At 44.6% G+C, this 19,969-nt stretch overlaps 1 protein-coding gene across 1 annotated transcript in view; it reads right to left on the reverse strand.

Annotated features, from left to right (window-relative positions):
* Window positions 1-19,969, reverse strand: part of kel (kelch protein) — a 60,516-nt gene that overhangs the window by 22,498 nt on the left and 18,049 nt on the right. The window contains exons 5-6 of the mRNA XM_037413775.2: window positions 10,353-10,449; window positions 6,507-6,773 (exon numbers count right to left, since the gene is read on the reverse strand). Coding sequence (XP_037269672.1) covers window positions 6,507-6,773; window positions 10,353-10,449 — 364 coding nt within the window. The remainder of the gene's footprint in view (window positions 1-6,506; window positions 6,774-10,352; window positions 10,450-19,969) is intronic.

The raw sequence follows: 19,969 nt of genomic DNA on the forward strand, positions 1-19,969 counted from the left end.
AGCATGAGAGGTAGTACGCTGGGTGATCCCCCTTACAGTTAACACAATGCAGCAATGAGAATGTGATGTAATACCAAGTTTTGTGTGCCCAGGACTGCTAGCCAAGGAACACAATTGAGCCACGAGTGCAGCACACACACACAAATATATTTACAGTAAAAAGCATAAATGTTAACAAACAGTGACTAAATTAGTTTGTCATGTACAGTCCTGTACTAAATGTGCATATGAATTCGAAGTCTCTCGCCCTGTTTAGTTTTTGCCTTGTTGGATGCCAATCGCTCCGGAGAGTGTGTGCCTCTGGCTCGCTGATGTCAGCGTGAGTCGGGCCACGCCTTGACAATGCTGTCTTCTGCACCCGCAGCAGTAATGAAGCAGTAGCTTGGTAGTTCAGCAGCCACCACGTTCGTCCCGGCAGCACATCAGGGTCATGCCAACCACCTGGAATGGCAGCTGAAGCAGTGTCCCACAGCAAACTGGAACTCGCAGCTGTTCTGGACGGCGACAGGAACTGCGGCACCTTGCCTGAAAGCTGGGCCAGTCGCCCAGCCAGACTGCAGGTCTCGTCTGTCGGTTGCCCAGCTATCAGAGACGACAGCTAGAGCAGCAGCGCACGGCCTGGTCCCTGGGCCAGTCACCCAGCTGAATTCCAGGAACAGAACAGCACCGCAAAGAAGTCCACCAGTTCTCTGGACAAGACGTCCATCCGAGAGGTGCCTCGAATATTGGCATGCGCTTTTTCTATTCTGCGCAATCATCTTTGTCGTCTTCCACGATCTCGCAGTTCCCATTTCGTTCTTCGACCTCATATCACAGAGGTGCAGTTTTCAGATGTGTGGTCGTTTGCGCTCAATTTGTGCATGTGTCTTTGCCTTTGCTTGACTGAAATGTGTGTCCAGACATTTCGAATTTGAAACAGCATCTATGGCTGGTGATGTAGGGTCTAACATTAATTTTAATGTACCCTGCCTCAAAAGAGATGGACATTTCGCTTATTTATGAAAAACCATGAAAGCTTGTGAACCTACAAAAAGATGAATGTGTTAGTAACAGCCGCGACCCCCCACCACCAAGCCCAACAAGTAGACGGGGCTGGACTTGTCAACAAAGCCACATAAAGCCAGCCATACATTGTCACTACAGCCTAATCAAACTACCCGACATTGAATATCTACACAAGGCCAACCCTTGCTGCCAGGAAACAAGAAAGTAAATAGAAGAGAGGATTAAACAATCACAGAACGATAAAGACGTAGATAACGAGAGATAGGAAAAGGCAACTGCTTATCTCTCATGTGGTGAGGTTTAAGTGAAGCTGGGGCCAAAGGGCGAGTGTTGCCTCTGCTGGAGGACCTTAAAGGTCCAAGCACCCTGTGTCAGCTAAACCCCCAGGATACTCTTTCCTCAGGCACATCTAAGCCTCTCACAGCTATGTGTGGAAGAGAGTGGAAAAAGTTAGCACAAGCTCGTGGTGATACCACTTACCAAAGGCCTGCTTACGCAAATACCCCTGTGGGGAAAAGTGACGCTGGAGCACCTATACTATGTAGAAATCAAACACTCACCCGATATTTGAGCAATATATTTTCGACGCTAACAATAAAAAAAAGACAAAGCCAGCCAAATTTATCTATGCAGATTGCAAATTTATTTACTTGATGTCTATGATAATCACTTTTAGGCAGCACTTCGTCACAAAAAAGCAAATATGCCACTCATTTTTATGGTCAATGGTACATCTAGTGCTTCATATTATCAAACTTACTGAGAACACTTCGTACGATTTGTGGCTGCCAAGCTGCATAATGTTGAAGTGCACTCATAATCCAACTGAAAGTTGCATGTCATTACTGCTGCACTGAAAGAACTTGCCATCCATATTGATAGCCATCTTTTAACGACAATGGCAACGACACTGGCCAGGCTGGCTTTGACTAAACTGTTGCAAACTCGGCTTTGGTTTCGAATCATATTGCCATTTTCCAAGAAATTTTTGGGAGAATTTTCTGAAGTACAAAATCATGAGTGGTAATGAGACAAATGCTCCAACAATTCACTTAAAGCTGCTGTTTTTTAGTTAAGATTTTCCTAAGGCAGGTTGCAAATACAATACAGTTAAACCTGGATATGACAAAATTGATAAATTACCGGAAAAATTTTTTATAAAGAGGATTTCGTTATATGCAGGTTGGGTAAGAAAATTTGGAAAATAAACGTGCAAATTAAACAAAAGGGGGACTGAAGGCAGAGATAACCCAAAACACTTATTTTACAGTGAAAAGCTGCGTTATTATTGCGATACCAATTATATAGACACTCTCGGCGGGTTTTTGCCATCGCCGCCATGTTTCGTATTAAGTCAAAATTATTAATACATATGCCCCCGCGCATCGTAACTTTCACGGGCGGATGAGCGTGAGCGCTACTGAAGCAGAGATCAAATGAGTTGGCCCATCCCTATCGCATGAAAAGTGCATAACATCTCCCACATGTTGTTAGAACTGCCGTCGAATTCTCAAACAGAAACTAAACCACCCGTCTTGAACAAGCACGAAACAACGTGGGGAGGGGGGGAATCGCTTGAACAGCAATAATGAACATGGATTTTCAGGGCGGTCGTGATCGCTGGTGCGCTTGATATCTCGTCGAGTATCAGTGCGTTTCAAGGCGAAGGGACTGTGTGAAAAGAGCACTTCTTCCTGGAGCTGCCGTATGCTCACACCGCGTCTTTTTTTTTTTTTGTAGGAATTCCGCGATATCAGATCCAAAAAAGTTGGCTGCCAGCCTTACTTGTTATAACATAACAATTTTTTTTGTTATCGCAATCATTGTATTGCATTGAACGCCCCACCGTGTAGCCAGAACAAATAGCGAAAGCTACCAGCCGGCGAACTCGCGGCGCAGCGCGAAACGGAAGCGCGTGACGAATTGACCTCCGAATATCCGTCGTCACCGTGGTCTTGGAGACTTACCATCAGCTTCTAATCTGACATCCCCTCGATGGTGAGGACACGGTTGTCCGAAATTAAGAAAAGTCACAGAGTCGCCGCAAGGGCGAAGCAATGAATGCGATAACAACTTGAAATGTGACGCTTAGAATGGCAAGCAGATCGAAACGTGCAGTGCGCTGCTCACGCACAAATGACGCACGAAAACAACATACACAGGACGATAGCAAACTAACAACGTTTAACGCTGGACACTTAACGCGCTGTTTAAACAAAAATGAAGCACGAAACGTAATGAGTGCGAACTAACAAGTGCCTATGTTGTTACTTCGCTGTGTTTGAAAAGCGCACTCTTTTCGCAAACGACACCTGTCCAGCGAGCGAAGTGATCTTTGTGTACCCGGCAATTAACGCAATCGTTCCTGTCAAAGTCGAAGGCGTGCGATTCTTCCCACCGAAGGATAAGCGCTCGTGCACACGCATCTAATTCCCCTCTCCCTCCCCATTCGCGGGGCGAAGTGCGCGTGGGAGATAAGCGTGGGTCGGCGCACCGTGACGAGCTGGGCGCGTAACGCGGGTGGCTTTTTTTTAATTGAGTTTTCATATACATAGATACGATGAGTGAATGCGACGGCGGCGGCAAATAACCAGCCGGGACTGTGCATATACATAATTGCTATCCCAATAAAAAAAGAGAAAGCAAAGCTGAACGTCGACGGGGGCCACACCATGCGCGCGCAATGAAACTATGCACACGCGCACGGCGTCGAAAACGAAGAGCGAACGACACGGACATAAACACGGATACCGCGGAAAACTATTCGGTAAAACACCCTCCATATATGGGGGGTGCTTACCGCACGGTAAGCTTACGCAGTGCGGCCCCACATATGTGACGCGCAAAAGTAGTTTTTTTTTTTGAGTAGGAGGTGGGGGGGGAGGGGCACACCCGACAACGAGAACGGCGGCAATGCAAGCACGTGGGTTGCAGGCCCGCCTGCACGCCTCAAGTTGACACGACCCGCGTGCTCACCGCCGCCGCTTCACGCTTGTGGCGGTGGGGCAGCCGTGGAAGATGCATGCTCGTGCCAAAATTACAAAATGCGGAGCGAAATTTCCAGATTTTTCGTGGGGAAAATTCGTTATCAAGGTTGTCTCCCGCTGTTGCTTTGTTACATAGAGGTCGGAAATACATGTGCTTCTATGGAGCGACGGCGGGGAATAGAAAAACTTCGTTATAGAGAGAAATTTGTTATATAAAGGTTCGTTATAAGCAGGTTCGTTATGAGAAGGTTTAACTGCATTTTGAAGGAAACTGATGGGCGTCTTGTGCATTCACTGTTCTCCAAATGTCTCCCAATGTCACGAATATGGATGATGTTGCCATTAGAGCCATTAGTGCATGAACCATAGGGGTTGCGTATGCACGAGAGTATTGGTTAAGTTTGAATTATTCAGCGAGTCAAGGGAAGTTTGTTACCATAAAAGTGTATTAGAACAGACTGGAACCTTCAGATGAGATTAAATTACCTACTTGACAAACCAAAGTAACTGGACCTGAAATAACAGAAGTACTACTCTTTTTGCAAACAATGACAACTTGCCAGCCTTTAGCCCTCGAAAGGTGTCATGCATCCCAGTCTTGTTTCTCCTGTCAGCAGCACCGTTGACTTTGCCAACACCGAAATGCTTTATAATAGCCCAATTTCCACCAACACTATGGCCCTTGACTTAAACCTGGCTGGCATAAGTCACAGAGACATGGAAAGAGAGGCAGAAAGGCAAAAAACAAGCAATGCTATTATGATATGCTTGAACTAGAAAAACATAATCTGGCAGACCCCTGCATTGTGGGAAACAATGCTTTGATAAGTCAACAAAACAAAACCAAGCTATCACACTAAGAAACATGCAGCAAATATGTTAAACACATGTTACTGGTGTACACTGACACTGTGGCATACCGTGAGGAGTCAAGACAAATTTATTTATCAGCGATATTCTATAGCAATCATTTATGGCAATATGTCACCACCATGCAGTTTCATGAGCCTTAATGCCGGACATATCAAAGAAGGTGACTGAAAGAATTTCTGACACCTTGTCAAGAGAGACCTTGACAATGTGCCAAAAATGCTGTCAGCTGTACATGCTTATGTGCTTGGTGCCAACTCATACAGAAACATTTCAAGTGATGGTAGTCACCATAGCAATAGCTTCAATTGAGACATCCTAGAATAATGATGACTGCTAGTATGACCGCCTAACTGAGCAAAAGTCTGCATAGAACGATTTGCTAACATATGCTTGATCAGCTCAGTCACTTTTTGTTACGCAACCATCTAGGTGTTCCTCTTAGTAGCCATCACAATAGCACAGCAGCAGAAAGTATTCATTTTTTTGTGCAGAAGTGCCTCTTGATGCCATGCACTTATGCAATTACCAGCTAGAGCGAATGAATTGAGAAACTACAGTATGGTCATTGGTTCTCTCGAATGCATCGGGACTACCGTAATGCCGATGGTGAAATTATTACAAATGGTATAGTGTAGAACAATATTGACACGTTCTCATGCAGATTAGTTCATTGCGAAAGTGAATATGGCAATACATGAAGGCTTTCCATGTACATTACACTGGTCTTTCAGAAATGTGTCCTAAATTCTTAAAAATCAAAGAAATTTGATATTCATTTTATGCCTTCACAATTACTTGTGCTGTAGCCACAAGGCGTGTTAAGATGTATAAAAACATCATTTGTGTCAGTAATTAGAAAGTTATGATAACGGTTGAGTTAAGCAGGTATATCAAATGGGAAAATTGAATCTTTTTACGCAAACAATTCATTGAAATTTTGAGAATTCGAAAAAGCGGCCTCTAGTAATATGTGAGTTAGGTGGGTATGTCAAACGAGAAAACTGGCCTCTGGTAATATATTTGCAAAGTAATGAAACTCAACCAAATTCAGTGATGAAAACCAAAACGTGAAAAGCACAACTACAATATTCTTCAGAAAAATGCAGAATGAGTGAGCATTGTTATATAAACCATCAACCGATATTATTGTGTGGCTCTGCAGGTGGCAGTTGTAATTATAGCATGCATGACACATATAAATTAATGAACATAGAAAATTTACACCTCTATTTTTTTATTTTCTGTCCCAGATTTTTCTAAACCTCAAAACTGCAAAGACTTTTTTGCATGAAGTTGCGATGCCAAACTCTACTATTTAAAAAGTCAATTAATTTAACTGTCTATATTATATTGTAAAATGATGTCATTAACAAGTTAAGAAGTCTGTGGCTACAGAAAAGGCAATTGTCAAGGCATTGATCGAATCTCACATTTTCAAGATTTTTATAATTCAAAGCATTTTTTAAAACGCCCGGTATTTTGTAAGGAATATTAAGATGCTGCAGGCTTTTTTGATCACCTTCTTCTTTAGTGCACATTTGACACTGACAGATCCACCCAACAGCATTCAAATTGTCCTCAAATAGTTAAGCAGTTCTCACTATATCATTGTATCAAATTCAAGCAAAAAATAGTAGTAACCTTAGGCCGTCCAATGGGCGTTCGGGGCTTGGTACGTGGTGTAGCATAGAGTGCTTTCTGATCAGCCCGCAAAAGATGGTACTTCATGGCCTCAATGAGGAAGTCCTTGCACGGTAAGTTTCCCTTCAGTAAAGGCTCCTCCTCCACACGCTGCACCAGATACTCTTGAGATAGAAGTGGAAGCCGCACATGCTCCATCAGAGTGCCCAGCTGTGACTCCCGGTTAGCCAAGTCCTGGTTCACCCAGTTCATCACAGCCTCGAAGACCTGGAAGCATATATGTATAAGGCAAGCTGCATGCATTGCAGTGAGTATTGTGCTTCCAATAGAAACAACATTACATGCGAAGGGAATTAGGGTTTCGTCTCCTCAGCCTGCTTTAAATGGCCAAATTTATATATTACAAGTGAAATTACAAGTACTCCATAAGTGCCACTTGAAAACCTCCTTTCGCTTTCTATAAAATTTTTGTGGGAAGTACTCCTCTCATTCATCTCAATAACAAAAAAGCCACCTCTGGAATAATACTGATGATTATCGAAACATACAAGCATCCCTGTGATTCATTTCCATCAAAATGTAACTTCCAAGGTCAAGAATCAGGATTGTAACCCTGTGCTTAGAAGAAAGCCATAGCCACTGAGCCAGCACAGCATCTTTTTTACAAGCACATACTAAAGCTATTCGTGTGACAGTGGTTTCTAGTTTCTATAGTCAGATACGCCTTAAGAATTCTGGAGAGGCATTGCCCAGATTACTGAAGCATGCCAGCCGATCGCCTTCGCAACTAAAAAAATAGCCCCGCTCATGCACTCAGCAGTGTTCTGCTAAGGCGTGGCTACCGGCCACCCGGCTCATTTTGTTCATTCATGCCATATAAGCAGCACCACTGCATCTTCACGGCCAAAACATTACAGCATTTGCTTATGGCCACACGGCCGACTGAAATAGAAAATCAGGACCTTTAAATTTATCAACATAATCAGCGAAAGCTCCTTCCACCGAAAATTCCCCGTCAATTTAACACAATGTGGATAACATGTAAACCAAACAAATCGTAGCATGACCTAAAAATAAAAAGCAAAGCTAAACACAGTAATACTTCATTAACTAGAACTTGCATATCTCGAAAAATCGGCTAAGTAGAAATTTTCCGTGCCACCAAATATCTTCCTATATGTCCCATGTACATTTTCCCCTTTATTTTCGAAGGATTTTTGGGTCGGATCATGGATAACTTCGAAATTTTTACTGGAAGTGGAACGAAAATTTCACCGCTGGACCGTTTCACCGAAATTTGCGCAATGCTGCCATGCCTGAAGTTCATTGAATTTTTTTTTCTCATTTAGCTGTACCTGTTTACGTCAATGCTTTCCGGGAACGTGAAGTGCACGTACATAGTTTCAGCCCAGTGACATATCAACTTTGTCAAGCAACCCTGTGGCATGTCATGTGACACATGCGCTGAGCAGAGAGGCCCTCTGCCCACGCTTGGCATAGTTTGTTTCGTTCTATTTGTGCAGTGCACATAATTTTCACTGAGGTGTGATTTCCGTTTATCTGCTCAAACCATGTGATAAAAATTTTTGCTGACTGAGAGAGCAGTGCCCATAATTTTCCCTATGGTGTGATTTTTGTTCATCTCCGTAAACCGAGCAGTACAGGTTTTTCGCTGACTGTGAGTGCGGCAAGCATGGCGTCAAAGCAGTGCAAGTCGCTAAGCTAGAAAAAAAGGTTGCCTTAATTAAGGAAGTTAAGAATGGAGGCTGAACGAAACCTAGCATCGCGCAGGAATTTGGCATCTCTTTGTCTACGCTTTCGACGGTGCTGAAAAACAAGCAGAAGGTGCAGGATAGATTTCAGTAGAGCTTCTCCAGCAAGTAGAAGCGAAGTTCGCAGATGGTTGAAACAGCGTTGATGGTATGGCTGCGAAATCCCAGAGCGGCCACCCTTCCCATCACTGCAGCAATAATAATGGAGAAGGCAGACGCTCTGGCTTTGCAAATGGGGCACATGGGCTTAGTTGCAGCTGCTGCTTGTTTGGCCGCTTCAAAAAAGGAACAGTGTGGTGTCCAAGTCAGTGCACAGCGAGAGCAGCACTGTCGACACAGTTACTGCAAACAATTTGTGCAGCAGATGGCTCGCAGAATTGCGGGAGAGTTACGCCGACATCGACATTTTTCAACCTTGACGAGGCAGCACTTTTTTTATAAAATGTTGCCGAGCTTAAGGGGGGAGTGTGCTCAGGAGTGAAACAACGGAAGGACACCAGGGTCACTGTCCCTTTTGGGCCACATGCCACAAGTGAAAAGAAGCTGCCGTTACTCATAATTGGCAAAGCTCATAAGCCGAGGTGCTTCAGAAATACACCGCTACCAAATGGCATTATCTATCCCGCGAATAGAGCAGCATGAATGACTGGTACTTGTTTCTAAGAGTACATTCAGGCTATAGATAACAAGATGGCCAAGAAAAACAGGAAAGTCCTGTTCATTGTCGAGAATTGTCTAGGCCACAGCAAAATGGAGAATTTGAAGGCAGTAACAGTCGAGTTTTTGCCTGCAATTATGACTGTGCTGCAGCCGATGGACCAAGGTATCATTAAAGTGGCCCAAAAAATCTACCAAAAACCCTTCTCCACAGGATTTTGTTGTCTTATGCAAAGGCTACGAAATTCATCTGCTGGGAGCAGTACACCTTCTCAGCAGTGCTTGGCAGCAAGTTCCCACAGCGGCTATTGGCAACTGCTTTGCGCACGCTGGGTTTTCACGTTCCGCCATTTTGCCAGAAGCAAAGACAGCAGAGACAGATGACTTTATAGACTGTAAAAAACTTTGTCAAGAGGTCATTAAGCTTACAGGTAACAGTGCCATCAAAAATGAAATGACTTTTCTGGAGTATGCGCTGTGTGAGCAGGATGTGGCAGTGACCGGAGAAATGATGAAAGCCGAAATTGTTCAAATGGCCACTAATGCAGCGGACGGCAGAGACGACAGCGACCACCTCAAGAGGTGCTGACATCTTTCGAAGACGAGAAATTTGCAGCGCTTGCTTAGAAATAAGGTCGAGTGCAGCGGCGGGGAAGATAGACTGATGCAATGCGTCAAGCTGCTGGAGGATGCCATCCTAGGCTCAAGTACGACAGCAAAGCAGATGAGAATTAGGCAGTTTTCCTCTGCTAAAGAAAATGGCAGTGTGACTCTTGTATGTTATTCTTTTCTCTTTTAAACCTGCACAAGAAGAAAGATTAGAAACTGCTGCTAAAAAGCCGGTAAATAGTAGTGGATGTTCTGAAAAGTGCTCATTTTTCCTGGCAGCTAGTGCAACTTTGCTTATCTCAAAATTTTCCTTGGTTTTTAAGACTTGTAGTTAACGAGGTATTACTATAAATGGAAAATCATGCCATGACAAAGCGCTGTGAAATGTAGCATTTAAAGGGTAGTTTGTCACGTATTGGTTAGCTGCGAACTTGTAATAGAATCATGCGCAATGTGACGCCACTAGACAAAAAATGAGTCCACACCAGCATGCTGATGTGGACTAAAGGAGACAGGAAGCACTTGTTGCATGCACTTAACAAATTAAAAGGAACTTTTTTGAGCAAGAGGTTCATAGAAAAAGAAAGTAAACTACCAATAGCACTCCGACTTTGGCGAGTTGGTACATACTCGGATAGGCTTCAGCACGATTTAGACGAAGACCAAGGAGACGCACAGCGCTCGTCTGTGTTCTGTGTGTCTCCTTGGTCTTCATCTAATTGACGCTGAAGCCTGTCCAAGTACAATACTAATATCATCTTGCGATCACTAGGATGTTTCAGGGCGCCTTTCACTACTCAAAACCTACCTGCTCCTCAGAAGGAACCGACAGTCTGTCACTAGAAATGAGATGAGCCACTTGATTTGCAGGAAGGGCAAGAAATTCCTCATTCTCAGTCACTTCCCTGCAAAATGAAAAGGCATGCACCTTAATGTAGTTTCCGGCCCTTTATGCACCTTATTATTGAGAAAGTTTATATGGATGACATCTTACATTCATCACATGAAAAGCACGACACATAACTTCGAATAATATGATACACATGCTTTAATTCTTGTGATATGCTGTTCAAGCGAGATCAGCATTTCCTGCTCCCGGGTCTTGACCAAACTTCACACGACCTTCAACAACTTTCTTTACTGCAAATTACTTTACGATCCATCAACGTGCCAATTACAAGATTGGTCAGCTAGAACTTGCAGTCAGCTCTCAAAAAATCATACCTACTTACCTCATCATAGGTTCGCAAGTGTCTCCAACAGCATCTACAATCATAAATTAAATGCACCCAGCTCTGGTGCTAGGCCTGAACACGATACATCATGGCGAATTTTACTTAGCACTTTTACACAGGCCTGTCCTTATGAACGCCACGAAAATTCATATATGCCACGACTCAAATCAAGTTAACAATGAAGCACACATAATCAGAGTGAGAAAAATAGCCCATTGAAGGTTATGATGAATGACTACAAAAGCATGTATACTATATATATATATATATATATATATATATATATATATATATATATATACACACACACCACATTTACTCGCATAATGAATATACTTTTTTTCTCGAAAAATCGAAGCAAAGTTGGGTGGTGCATTTATTACACGGGGTAAAATTTTTAAAACTTTTTCAGGGGGAGCAAAATGCGGCAATGCAAAAAACAAAATTAGGTCGCTTAGCCTTTCGCAATTGATATACGCGTACACTGTTTGGAAACGGCTTCTTTGTTGCACCTTACTCCTCTTCGGTGGTTGATGGTGCTATCTTCTGCAAGTCCTGGGCCGCTCGTGCACACCATAAATGCATTTTGCAACTATTTTTTCTCGTAATTACTTAACTGCAACAGTGGTATCTGCTGTGATCACGAGGGGCACCGAAAAGCGTGCCCTACGACGCACTTTGCCAACTTCGTGGCAACCTCGCACAACAACCATAGCGCCGCCGTTAACACTGTACTAAGTAACCAACATTTCAACAAGATTAACCACAAAATACAGCCCCTGCCTCGCTTCTACATGAGAAGTTCCTGTACGCCTGGATAACAAGCAAAGCGAGAATTGGGGGGTGCTACTATGTAGAGGAAATCATCACGATCTTTTTTGGACGACGAGCAATTTTTTCTGGTTTTCTAGAAACCTGCTATGCGATAGGAACGAATGACCCTTCGCAACAGCAAATCCTATTGTCGTCGATCTATAATCACGTGCACGTGGTTCGGCCTTTCGGTATAAGCAGTAAGCGACCGTCAGTTGGCGCGGGCAGTTTCGTGACCCCTCGTTATATGCTTGCAATGTCTCTACACTCCCACCGTTCGTAAACCCCACTGTAGCACACAGATAAAAAAGACGGGGGGGGGGGGGGGGGGGTGTGCTGAGCACAGATTGAGAGAAAAACAATACGGCAGGCGCCAACGGGCGATGGGGGGCAGGAGCGAGTCGAGGTGGCCTAGGGGGGTCGGCATAATAATAAAAAACAGAAGAGATATAACTAACGGGTAAGGAGGTGCCAGGTGTCAGTTAACGGATTAATGTAGGGGATGCATTTATAATGCAAGTACGTTCATTACATGAGTAAATACATATTATATTATATATATATATATATATGTATATATATGTAATAAAAAGTAAATGTTTTTTTGGAAAGGCGCAGCCATGGATGCCATAGCGAGAAATTGGATGAAGAAATTGAACTTGATGAAGATGGATGAGCAGCTCGATACATCTCCTGCCATGTGGTGGTGTGTGACACAAGGTGTCATAGCATTCATTTTTTTTCTCATTCCACATCACGAGTGGGTACAGAAAAGGGCTTGTTTTTTGTATGTCTCTCAAGAGAACTTTTCAAATTGAAAGATAATGAAAAAGCGTAGCGTGGCAGAAAACACACTCAAGCTCCTGAGAGATCTACATACTGCCAGCTGTAAATGGTGTGAATCAATAGTTTGCCATTATTAAACCAGTGCATACATGGCATGCGACTGAGTGCTCTAACGCAACGTGCCGCAGAGAGAGAGGTGGCTGGTTCGACTCCCTGGTCCAGGTGACTTATAATTTTTTCTTTAGATTATTTTTTGTAATATATATATACATAAATGAAAGAAGTGTATACTTATGCGCTCGATTTTCCGTGTTTGACACAGTAATAATGAGATCTAACAGGCATTGCAATTACTTCAAATAACTTCTTCTATACTTTCCTTGGCATTATTATCTGTTAGATCTCATTAATATTGTTACGTGAAAGCACACGGGAAACTAGGCGTTTGAACATATATTTACACAGCGCCAACGCGCAAGCCAAGACGGAGAACAAGAGCTTGTGACCTAGACCAAAATCCCGTCGTCTTCCTCGGCGCCTATCTAACCACTTTAGTGGGACATTGTCTCATAACACAACCCCAGGGTGCTGAAGCACCGTCTCAGTGCTTTCTATGATGTTGCCGAGTGGTAAAGCTTACGGCAAGATACATGAACAGTGTCTGTAGACAGTGAAGGGGAGGAGGAGGAAGACTGGAGCGGGGCTATCTCGTAGGTCACATCTGTCACCTGGCGCAATAGGCGGTAGGGTCCCGAGTAGCGGGAAAGCGGTTTTTCAGAAAGTCCAACGCGCTTAGTCAGAGTCCACAATAGCACAAGAGAACCCGGAGTAAAGGAAACTTGGCGATAATGGGAGTTGTAACGCTGCCGCTGCTGATTTTGCGATACTAAAAGGCGCTGACGGGCAACTGCTTGTGCGTTGGGAGCTCTGGTGATAGCATTGCGTGCTTAATCGGTCGTCGAGTCGACGGCTGTCGGAACGATGGTGTCAAACATTAAAGTTCCCCCGTGTTTGCAGCAAAATTAAGACCAGGTATTGCTGGAAAACATAACCCTTGGAGCCGCTAGCTAGCCGGCACAGCAAACGACGAGCACTGATTACTTTGAACAGTTCTAAGCTTCTGGCATCCCACTTTTTGAATGTTATGTTAATTTAAAAACCCGTTTATTTCAAAGATTTCTCGTGGCCCCAATGACTTCGAATTAACGAGGTTTTACTGCACATAGAGAGCATATCAGTTAAAGACCGGTTGAATCGTTCAGTCAATTCGTTAGTTTGCGGGTGGTAGACTGTGGCAATTTTATGTTTTGTGTCGCAGGAGCGAAGCAGGTTGTCTATAACTCAGGATAGGAAATAGCGCCCATGATCTGTGAGAATCACAGATAGGAAATAGCGCCCATGATCTGTGTTGGCGTGGGGCGCCATGATGAAGTACGACGTCATGCAGGAGAAAATCGGCAACGGCCGTGGCACAGCTGGTTGGTAGAGCCCGTGCAATGACGTACCGGGTTGTGTGATCCGTCGCGACAGCTATCCACCTTACCAGGAGTGGATGCAGGAAAAGGGCCTAGCAGGTCAAGACCAAGTCGAAAGAAGGGATCAAAGGGAACGTCAAGTGGTTGGAGGAACCCGGCAGGACGCATAGAAGGTTTCTTTTGGCGTTGACACTGGTCGCATGAGGCGATGTAGCTGCAGACTGAGCGATAAAGACTGGGCAAGTAAAATTGATGCTGTACATGGTCATACGTTCAAGACGGTCCGAGGTGACCGGCAGTGGGAGCGTCGTGGAGCTGGCCGATCACGCTCGCTCGTAAGTGGGAAGGTACCACAAGGAGCAGTTCGTGTCCATCAGGGTGGATGTTGTAACGGTACTATGTGCCATCCTTGAGCCCGAAAAATCGAGTAGACTGATCGGGTGCCGCAGAATGAAGCTTCTCGATGATGTTATGTAAGACAGAATCTCAGCACTGTTCCTTACGGATGTTGCTTAACGCGGAAAGACACCACATATGGTGCTTCATCGAACGCCTCAGGTGGATCCACTGAATTCCGAGATAAGCAGTCAGCGTCGTGGTGTAAACGGCCAGATTTGTAGGACACCGAGTAGTTATACTCTTGAAGTCGTAGTGCCCATCGACCAAGGCACCCAGTGGGGTCCTTCAAGGATGTGAGCCAGAGAAGTGCGTGGTGATCGGTTGTGACGGTGAAATGTCAACCATGTAGATAGGGCCGAAATTTCGCTACCGCCCAAACGATAGCAAGGCATTCCCTTTCGGTGATTGAGTAGTTCCTTTCCGTCTGCAAGAGGAGATAATTGGCATAGGCGACAATGCGGGCGCAGCCGCTTTGATTCTGGACCAAAACAGCACCTATTCCGTGGCCACTGGCATCGGTGCGAACTTTTGTAGGGGCGGCAACGTCAAAATGAGCCAGAACAGGTGGTTCTGTTACAAATGTAATAAGTGTAGAGAACGCTGTAGCCTGCGCAACACCCCATGTGAATTAGACATATTTTTTCAGTAAGTCTGTGAGAGGACAGGCTACTTCCGCAAAGTTGTTCACAAAACGTCGAAAGTACGAGCACAGACCGAGAAAGCTGCGGACTTCCTTAGTGCGGGTCGGAACGGGGAAGTTCCGCACAGCTCGCACTTTATCGGGATCAGGGCGTACACCAGAGGAGTCGACAAGGTGGCCCAACATGGTTAGTTGCTGGCGCTCGAAGTGGCACTCTGACGAGTTCAGTTAGAAACTGGCATTGCGAAAAACAGTCAGTATTGAGGATAGGCGGTCGAGGTGGCTCTCAAAGGTCGGAGAAAAAACAACGTTGTCAAGGTAACAGACAAATTGACCATTTCGACCCACGCAAAAGAGAGTCCATCATCCACTCGAAGTTGGCCAGAGCATTGCATAACACGAAGGGCATGACCTTAAACTGGTAAAGACCATCGGACGTGACAAAAGCGGTCTTTTCGTGGTCCATGTCGTCGACAGCAATTCGCCAGTGCCTTGATCTTAGATCAATAGAAGAGAAATACTTAGCGCCGTGAAGACAATTCAAGGCGTCGTCTATGCGCGGTAGCTGGTAGACACCTTTTTTTAGTGATTTTGTTCAGATGTCAATAGTCAACACAGAATCGCCAAGTGTTGTCCTTCTTTTTGACAAGAACTGCAGGCAAAGCCCGTGGACTACATGATGGCTCAATTATGTCTCTGGCGAGCATTTTGTTGACTTCTGCTTGAATTATGTGACGCTCGGTTGAAGATACGCGGTATGGCCGCCGATGAATAGGGGAGGCATGGCCCGTGCCAATGGGGTGCTTTACAGCAGTGGTTTGACCTAGCGGATGATCACAAAAGTAAAATACGTCCCAGAATGACTCAAGGACGTTAAGGAGTGCCTCAGCTTGATGCGGCAAAAGGTCTGACGCGATCATTTTTTAACATCAGCAGACGAGCTTGCTTGCGAAGATCGAGCATGCGTGTAGCTGCAGTGTCCAGCATCGTTCGAAGCCAGAGCTGAGATGACGCATTCTTTAGAGGGAGTCAGCATGGCGAGGGCAATTCCACGCGGGAACACTTGTGAATAAAGAGCAAAGTTGAGCACAGGAATGCAGGTGCGTTTTGCACGTAACTGAATAACAGTGTATGGTAAGATAACACTGAGAGTCAAGAGAATGGATGCGATGCCACGAGCACATAGTCACCATCAGATACAGGTGGTGAGGGCGTTACGGTGATGCAGGTCATAGCTTGGGGTGACAAACGGACATGCTCAGCGGAGAACATACGAGCTTGGGGTGAACTGGGTGGATCAATGGAATACGGTAGGTCAAGTTGCACAGTACTAGCTGAACAGTCGATGAGGGCGGAATGAGTGGACAAAAAGTCAAGAGCGAGGATCATATCATTGGTGCAGTGAGAGAGAACAGTGAAAAGAACTGAAGTTTGACGGCCGGCAATAGTAACGCGTTCAGTACAGACGCCAATAACAGAAGCCGTATCACCATCAGCAACACGAACACTGCGTGAAGGGGCTGAAGTAAGGACTTTCTTTAAGTGGTTATGAATGTGCAGGCTCATCACAGAAATGAGGGCGCCAGTGTCTACCAAGGCTTTAACAGATAAACCGTCCACTTTAACGTCGATCAGGTTCTGATTGGTCGGGAGCGTCAACAGAGGAATTGGAGAGCAAGTCGTATATGCAGCGTCACCTCCAGGAGCTGCAGCCGTTAGTTTTCTGAAGAAAACCGCCGGGCAGAGGATGGGGACGGGGAACGAGGTGGCGGCAGAGACCGGGAAAATCTACGTTGAGGTGAAGGTGAGCGACTGTACTAGGCAGTGGTCGTAGTGGTCGGGTCGTAATTAGCTGAGCCATCACGTTGTGGTGGTTCCTGGCCATAGAGATGGGCTGGTAAGTGGAGGTTGGGGAAGCTTGAGTTTGCCCGATACGGTGAGGCCCACATGCTTCGGCAATGATGGGAAATGTGATTGATTGATATGTGGGGTTTAACGTAATATCACAGTCATGCTATCAATCAAGTAATAGAACAATGCGCTGAATACAACCAGCCCCTACACATAGCTTTCATAAATTACGAGAAAGTGTTTGACTCAGTCGAGACATCAGGAGTAATGCAGGCACCACGGAATCAGGCCATCGAAGAACCCTACATAAACATACTGGAAGAAATCAACAAAGGATCCACAGCCACCATAGTTCTTCATAAAAAAAGTGAAATAATTGTGAAAGAATTTGAATAATGAATGGTGTAAGGCAGGGAGACACAATCTCGCCAATGATATATTTACCGCGTGCTTACAGGAGGTTTACAGAGGCCTAGAATGGGAACAGTTAGGGATAAGAGTTAATGGAGAGTACCTTAGTAACCTGCACTTCACCGATGACACTGCATTGCTGAGTAACTCAGGGGGCAAATCGCAACTCATGATTACAGAATTAGACAAGGAGAGAAGAAAGGTTGGTCTTAAAATTAATCTGCAGAAAGCGAAAGTAATGTGCAACAACCTCGGAAGAGAGCAGCGCCTCAAGATAGGTAATATTCGACTTCAAGTTGTAAAAGATTTCACTGATTTTGTGGGGTTTAACGTCCCAAAACCACTATTTGATTATGAGAGACGCCGTAGTGGAGGGCTCCGGAAATTTCGACCACCTGGGGATCTTTAACGTGCACCCAAATCTGAGCACACGGGCCTACAACATTTCCGCCTCCATCGGAAATGCAGCCGCCGCAGCCGGGATTTGAACCCGTGACCTGCAGGTCAGCAGCCGAGTACCTTAGCCACTAGACCACCATGGCGGGGCCAAAATGTTACATGAAGGAACACGGGAAACTAGGCGTTTGAAGATACATTTACACAGCGCTGACGCGCAAGCCAAAATAGAAAACAAGAGCTGTGCCCTGCACCAAAATCATGTCGTCTTCCTCGGCGCCTATCTAACCACTTTAGTGGGACATTGTCTCATAACAATATTGTGTCAAACACGAAACAACGAGCCCTATACACTTCTTTCCTTAATTCATTAGCGAGGGCCTTGTACTGGCAGATTTGGTGCCTTTAGATTGTATACGAGAGATTATTAGTCAGCTGCCAGCTTGTAGTAAGTTCACGTGCTACGCCAAACAGGCTCGTAAAGAGTGTTCCACCCTTGCCGCCATGGCTACTGGTGGTGCTGACTGACACTCCCACGTTTAATTCACATTTATAGCCAATAAAGTTTCTGGGGGAATAGCTGCCGCGGTAGCTCAGTTCGTAGAGCATCAAACCCATTATTCTAAGGTTTCAGATCCGGTTTTCGCCTACTGGCAAGTTACCTTTTTATTTACATTTCTTTTTTCACATTCACATTACAATTAGTTCAAGTAACTTCCAATATATATATATATATATATATATATATATATATATATCCGGGCCGTGATGGTAGCGGCAATATCAATGGCAAAAATCATCCGAGAGTGTCCATATAATTGCTATCACAATAAAAAGATTCATCAGTGAAACGCTGGTGGCTAGCTGCTCAACAAACTCAACATACCTGCACGGCTACAGATGCATGCACATATATGTCGCAAACATTTTCACAAGCATGGTTCCATCTTCTCCAACGTTACGTCACCAGAAAAGTACAACAGTATATGTGCTGTAGTACTCACGAAATTTCCTTGAACAATGCCATTACCAAAAAAGGTGACCAAGACTTAAAGGGGCCCTGAAACACTTTTTCAAGTATCCATGGAATGAATTCACTGGAAGAGCTTATTGCCTCACGAATTCAACGCCGCAAACATTTTAAGAATCCGTCCAGTGCAAGTGGAGTTACAAAGATTTGTCGCATGCTGCAATTGCATTCTTTCTCTCATCCCAATGAAAGCCTTAGAAGCTAAGCAGGGAGGGATGGCAGGGGCGAAGAATAACGTCATGCTCGCTTCGTGACCTTGCGCACTTCTTCTTTTTTCTTTGAATGCGCACCTTTTTCAGTGTGATCCTGCACGCACGTGTGAATAAGTCACGGCCTCTCGCGGTGATATCTGTAACGACGGAACGTGCCTTGTTCAAATCAGCGAATGGCTCATAGATGGGTTTTTTACGAGTGATTTTTAAGAGCCTTCCGTGATTTGTCAAGAGAAGAGAAAGCAATTTTTAGCTGACTTTGATAATTTATGGTGAATTCCAGGCCGGGTGCTGTGCATTAATATTTGACTCGTGTGTTGTCGGGAGCCTCTACCACCGATCGGCAGTGTTTTCTGACCACACTCAAGAAGTGTTGCAGGGCCCTTTCAAGCTCTGTGAAAAAAACTGAATTCTACTTTAGCCTGAGATCACAGCCATTAATTAAATGCCTAAGCTTGCAGCAGCTTTTGTGCAGCCTTTTTCTGCAATGTGACCAAGTAAGGTCCGAAGTACTGAGACAAAAATTTCGCATACTAGTTTTTTTGTTGCGATAAGTTGCTCATGACCAACTTATCATGGTAGGAACCCTCATTTACTCAAGTGTGTGATGGAGAAGTGTTTGGAGGAATTTTTATAGTGACCAGTAGAAGTATTGCTTTTAGGGAGTGCCAAAAAATTGAGAACAGATTGTTATACGTAAACATAGCTGGCCATCTGACCCCAGAAAGCAATGATACGCTCTCCCAGACTTGTGATGCAGGTGGTTTTAGGTTGCTTACATTGTAACCAAGTTCATATTACAAGGTACTCCATTCTATAGTCGGTGGCGCCGCATAACTTTAAACTTGATTTTAAAATCGCTCTAGGCTACATTTGCTATTGGTACTTTGCAGATGATCCATCCAAATCTATCTCACAAGTTATCTTGCCTCCAAAATTTTTTGACAGCCCCTCCTTAAGCTGCAAGGTCACAATATCAAATGATGATGCAATATAACATGGACATTATGCTATAGTCGGATACAACTTTCGAAGCCTGTGCCACTTTCTCCTCAATTGCAGATGCACACAAGCTCACCAATATGTGCACATTCCAGTAGGGTTCATGCTTGTTGATACGACAAAAATTCAAGAACTTTCAAGGCTGTGTGGGAATTTTCAAGGACCACATTGTCTG

Source organism: Rhipicephalus microplus, chromosome X, assembly GCF_043290135.1.
Source record: "Rhipicephalus microplus isolate Deutch F79 chromosome X, USDA_Rmic, whole genome shotgun sequence".
Taxonomy (NCBI): Eukaryota; Metazoa; Arthropoda; class Arachnida; order Ixodida; family Ixodidae; genus Rhipicephalus; species Rhipicephalus microplus.